The 6,300-nt window shown below is 38.8% G+C and overlaps 1 protein-coding gene across 1 annotated transcript; it reads left to right on the top strand.

The window, feature by feature from the left end:
* Positions 1–704: 704 nt before the first annotated feature.
* Positions 705–1,775, top strand: LOC149224176 (uncharacterized). Its single transcript, XM_089388102.1, has one exon. The coding sequence runs from the start codon at positions 705–707 to the stop codon at positions 1,773–1,775; it is 1,071 nt and encodes a 356-aa protein (XP_089244228.1).
* Positions 1,776–6,300: the final 4,525 nt, after the last annotated feature.

The raw sequence follows: 6,300 nt of genomic DNA, 5'->3' as shown, positions 1-6,300 counted from the left end.
TTACTGGAGCACTAATCAATGAGAGGAAAAGCGTAGTTTACGGATGGAATACCGATCAACAAACAATTGAAAGGATAGCCAATGAACTAGGGTTCAAAGGCTACGCAGAGTGGGATAAAATAAAGTATCTTGGTCTTCCGTTGACGATGGGATCCAATCGTAATAATTTGTGGGAGGAGGTGATTTCCAAGTTCAATAAGAAGATAGCAGCGTGGGGTGGAGTCTGGCTTACCACAGGAGGCAAGCTCACTCTCATCCGTTCTGTACTTTCAGCTCTGCCTACTTTCCAAGCCTCTTTGCTGATGGCTCCAAGGCAAATCGCAGATTAGATCTCTTGTTTAATGCGGAACTTTTTGTGGAATGGTGGGAAGGGAAACAGTAACCGTTTTCACTTAGTTAATTGGGAAATGGTGAAGCGTCCAATTGCTGAGGGAGGACTCCAAATTAGAGACCCACAACAAGCGAATCTAGCCCTGGGATGTAAACTCCTGTGGCAGTTAATATCTGAGCCCAAGCATCCAATCAACCAGCTCTTAAATCTCAAATATCTCAGAAATCGGTCGATCATCTCCTTCAACCCAGCGTCTTCACCTAAAGGAACACAGGCTTGGAGGCTCTGTTGTAAAGGGATAGATTTCTTCAGAACACATTTGTATAAAATTCCAGGGAATGGCAAAAAAACATTGCTGTGGAGAGACCGAATCATGGGCCATCCTCCACTCTCGGACATAAATGAAATCGCAGATTTAAGAGTTTGGTTAAGATCAAAAGGAATCAGGAAAATCGAGGACATTGCAGAGTGGGATAACAAAGGCAATTGGCAGTGCTGGATTTTGCCCAACATACCAGCGCAATTAAAAAACCAGTTAAATTATTTCATAGATGAAATCACAGACTTTACTCCAGTGCATAAAGACGAGGAAGATTCATGGGGTTGGGGACAAACAGGGGTCTACTCTGCCAAACAAGGGTATTTACAAATGCAAAGTAAAAAAGACTCAGTGCACCCGGAAGGAGTGTGGAAGCAGATCTGGGAGTGCTTCAGTATCCCGAAGATCAATTTCTTCTTCTGGACCTTGTTTCAAAACAAAATTCTTACTGGCGAGAACCTTTGTAAAAGGAACATCGCCGGTCCACACCGATGTGTGTTTTGTAAAAAAGCCCTGGAAACTACAGTGCACATTTTTCTTGAATGTGAGTATGCTCAGAAGGCCTGGACTAGCTTCTTGGCTGGACTGAATGTAAGATCCCCAGTGCATTGTTCGATAACAGACATGTTTTTGTCCTGGAAAGCTAGGTATCCCTACAGCATCGCAGACAAATCCCTTTGGTACAAAGTGTGGATAGCAGCTCCAAAATATGTGTGTTGGAAGTTGTGGCTCTCCCGGAACGAAATTGTCTTTAACCAAAAGGAAATGTCAGCAGGAAATGTCGCAGAAAAGGCCAAGAATCTTCTAATAGAAACTCTGAGACAATCCAATGTTAGAGATAACTCCCTAAGAGATGAAGAAAGAGCATGGTTGGGTGATTACACTCCTACAACGAGTCCTTCAACAATCACACGCCCAAATCACAAGGAAAACTGGCAGATTCGAGACAATTTGGAAAGCTTCCAGAAGTGGTGGAAATCTCAAGGAAAATGCACTATCTTCTTTGACGGAGCCTCGAAAGGCAATCCAGGCAGGTCAGGAGCCGGGGGGGTCATTTATCTCCCGAATGGAAGAAAAGAGGAATTCAGTTGGGGACTCGGAATTAAAGCCAACAACCAGGCATAAGTCCTTAGTCTTTTAAAAGCTGGCCAACTGGCCAGAAAAGGAAACCCAAGGGAAATCTTAGTGTTTGGAGACTCAGAATTGCTGATAAAAGCTCTACTAAAAAAGAAAGGGCTTAAGGATCCAGTTCTGAACAAACAGATATTAAGAGTGAATAGACTCTTGAAGGACTTCTCTTCAGTTCAAATCTTTCATATCCTCAGAGAATTAAACTCAGAAGCAGACAGTCTGGCAAATATTGGATGCAATCTAGAAAAGAACATGATAAGTATAAATGCAGGAGAACCGAGTATGGCAGCCATCCCTTAAAAGGGCAAGTCGATCTTGTAAAAGCAGAAATTATTCTGTTAGAAACAGAAAATGTAATACTTGATATGGCTTTGGCCACCCATAAATAAAATATCCGTTTCGGTTAAAAAAAAGAAGTTATGGCAACATTGTTTGAACTGAGAGCTTGTCGCTAATAACCTTCTTTAAGCATGAAACATGGAAAACTAGGTGTACTCAGGAAGATGCAGGCAACTCCAATGTGTATGCCATAGTACCAAACTTTTGCAGCACCTTGTAAGGACCATAGTACTTGGGTGACAATTTATTATCCTTCTTAGCTTGCTTGAGGGACATTTGTTTGTATGGTTGTAGCCATAAAAATACCCAGTCACCTACATCAAAAAAAAATTCACTGCGGTGTTGATTTGCCTATTGTTTCATTCGATTCTACACCAAAGTAAGGTTATCCTTTCAGAGTTGGAGAACTTTTTGTTGATGCTCGATGTGGTCTTCCACTACTTGAACCTTAGAATTTTCTCTTAAAGATGATGTGATGGATGGTGGATGATATCCATAAAGTGCCATAAATGGGGTCATTTTTGTTACAGTATGGAAGGAAGTGTTATACCACCATTCAACTAGAGGTAACCACTTGACCCATTGTGTTTGTTTATCAGATACAAAGAAACGAAGATATCCTTCCAAAAATTTGTTCACTATCTCAGTTTTCCCATTAGATTGAGGATGATAAGATGAGCTATGAGCAATTTCAGTACCAAGACAAGAAAATAATTATGTCCAAAATTTCTAGTGAAAATGGGATCTTTGTCACTTACAATAATCTTTGGGTTTCCATGTAGGTTTTGAGTTGTTTCCATAAATGCAGTAGTAATTGTATTGGCTTTAAAAGGATGAGATAATGCACAAAAGTGTGCATACTTGGTAAGTCTATCAACTACCGCCATGATGACACTCTTTCTTCAGAATTGGGTAAACCCGTGATAAAATCCATTGAGACCTTATGTACTCCACAAAAACATTTGGAGGTTTTTGCATATAATTGTTTCTCCTCCAATAGTTTGAGCACCTTGTCAACATGTTGAACATGATCCTTCCAAGACTTGTTGTAGATTAGTATATCATCAAACAATACTAACACAAATTTTCTAAGGAAGGGTTTGAAAATGGAATTCATCAAACCTTGAAATGTGGAAGGTGCATTAGTAAGGCCAAATGCATGACCAAAAATTCATAATGATCGTCATGAGTTTTGAATGTCGTTTTCAGAATGTCTTTAGTCTTCATTATAATTTGATGATATCCTGAATGAAGATCCAACTTGGTGAAGTAAATTGCTCCATGTAATTCATCCAATAATTTATCAATGACGAGAATGGGAAATTTATCTTTAATAGTGAGCTTGTTGAGGTCCCTATAATCCGGACACATATGCCATGATCCATCCTTCTTGTGCATCAATATTACTAGAGCATAGAAATAACTTTGACTAGGTTGAATTATACCAACCTCTAGCATTTATGCAACCATACGTTCCATTTCACTCTTTTGGGCATAGAGATATATGTAAGGTCTGATGTTTGGATGAACACTTCCTGGAATCAAATGAATAGCATGATCATGATCACGAATAGGTGGGAGGCCTTTGGGAGTCTCAAATACCTTGGAATGGTTGTCCAAGACTTTTTGGAGATCTAGAGAAATACATGGTTTCGATGTTTGAACATGTAGTGAGCATAATTGTGCAATTACACCCATTGTTCTTTCTTCAGAAGCTTTGTCATGCGATTAAAGCTGAGGTTGTGGAAGGCTAGGAATAGCAACACTTCCATCTTTATAGTTGTGAGTGGTGGACTTCCTTGTTGCCATAATTTTGCTTTCAACTTTTCTTTCCCCCCTGAATGCCTTCTCCAATGAATCAGGTTCCCATAGGTGAACCTCATGTTTGATGTTATCCTTCAAAGTACCTATGAAGACATCAATAATATGCTCCTCTGGAATATCAATTACCCTGATATTCAATTTTTGGAAGTCCTTAATGTGCTCTGTCATGGAACCCTTTTGTTTGAGATTTATCAATTGGCTAAAGAAGCTATTGCTTTTTGTATCCTCATAATGTGCTATCATTTCCTCCGTAAAAATTGACCAAGTGACAAGTGGTTTACGAGAACAAAGCCATTGATACCATATAAATTGATTAGGTTCTAAATATAAAGATGCCATGTGTACCTTTTGTTTGTGTTGCACATCATGGAGATCAAAATATTGCTCCATTTATAGTATCCATGTTACCGGATCCTTTCCATCAAACTTCCTCATATCAATCTTTGGAATGTGGTGGGTATTAAACCCAACATTGGAGTCTCTAAAATCATAAATCATATTCCTTTTGTCCTCATCATGATTTTCATGGATTATCATATCACCACTGGGAAGTCTTTCTTGCAACAACTTTGTCAATCCTTCCATCTTGACATTCATCATTACTTCCACGTTTGCTTTTAAGCCATCCTTCAAATCTTATGATGAGGCTCATCAATGGGTAAATTATATGGACCTTAATGCCACTCTCCAACTTATTAAAATCAACTTTTCTCACATTTCCTTACATGTTTTGTTATATTTTTCTTAGTGAGAAGGGTAAAGATGAGATGTCATGTCTTGTGGTCTAATGTGCATTAATTGCAGGTTTTGGAGCAAATTTTGGCTAATTAAAGTGCAGGAACTCGAAGTAGACAAGCAAGAGGGATTTTAGGAGATTGGATCTCCCTCCTTAACTCCTCACTCACTCGAAGATTCCTCCACCAGATCTCATCAGCTCGGAGTTACAAGCAGCCGAGCCATTAAGGTCATTGGTAGCCAAGCCAATGATAGTGGAACGCTAATTGATCTCAAGTTGGGAGCCAAGCCTCCCTAAATTTAAGGAAGTTGTTGGTAGCTTCATTTATATACATAAGAAGGCCTAGAGCCTCATTAGGATTCAATTTTTTTTATTGTAGCTGAGAGGCATTTTCGATCTAAGACATTGTAATTGATGACTCTTGTGTATTTTTGATATTTTAATGAAAATGAGAAGCATTCTCTTGATCCAGCACTGAGTTGACTCAGAGGGCTGAAGCTCTTGGGTTAGGGCCCAACCCTAGCAATAGAGGTTCCTCTTCTTGTACATGCATGCTTAGATTACATTCATAGTTAGTTGCTGAAGTGATTTTGGTTTTGTTAGTCTGCAAATATTTGGATGATTAATTAGTTTGCTTCCATTTGTGGATAGTTAGATCAATGGTATCTTAGTAACAATGGACACTCCAGAAAAGATTTTGATATTGGATTTCACCTCATCTCCCTTATGGGATCATGACTTGAGGGTTCCATTCACACAACCCAAAAGTAGGTTTCTTGTTTTACTGCATGATCTAGGGTTTCTTGATGAGCAGGTCATTGTCTTTGAATTTCTTAGGATTATTTGCAATTTTCATTTTGATCTCTTAAGTTTTGATATGGTTTCAAAGCACTTCCATTCATGAACTTAGCCATTAGCTAATAATAACTCTGTTTTCCTCCATTCAATGAATCTCTTCCATGTATAGATGAATTTGTGCATAAATGAAGACCAAAGTGTATGTTGTTGCAGGAGCTTCTAATTTGCAGGGATACCTCATCTCATTTTCCTCATCCAAGTCGTATCCACCCATGCTACCAAAGGCCTATAAAAACTAAATCTGAAATCTTGTTTTGTAAGTAAAAATTCCATTTCCATTAAGCAAGTCCAACCATCTTGAACCATCTGACTAAGCCTTGGATAGTGTTCACCCCCTCCATGCCTTATTTCTCCATCAGATACCTTTCCCACACTTCATTCTACCTTTCCTACCATATCCTAAGCTTTCGGTCTATTTCCTGTAGTAAAACAGGGCATCCTGTAGTAGAACTAGGACATCCTATAGTAATACTATAGGAAACCCTGTAGAAGCTTGTTTTAAGCCCAAAATTAGCAAAAATTGTCATATGAGCTTAGATTAGGCCTCCAATTGGCTTCCATACCCTTGAGACTAATCCATACCTTTCTCCCCTGCCAAAGTACAAGTGAAAATTAGCATTTGCATTCATAAAATTAAAACATCAAAAAAGGGCTTTTTCTACAATTCCTATATTAGCATATGCATGCAACATTCATAATACTTCTTAGATCAGATTCCAGGCTTAGTTAGTCTAGATCATCACATGTGATAAACACGGTTAA

The sequence above is a fragment of the Pinus tabuliformis genome, chromosome Q (assembly GCF_031772625.1).
Source record: "Pinus tabuliformis cultivar Carrire ecotype Pingquan chromosome Q, CPIR1, whole genome shotgun sequence".
Taxonomy (NCBI): Eukaryota; Viridiplantae; Streptophyta; class Pinopsida; order Pinales; family Pinaceae; genus Pinus; species Pinus tabuliformis.
Note: the sequence above shows the minus strand (reverse complement) of the source record. Positions and strands in the feature narration are given on the sequence as shown.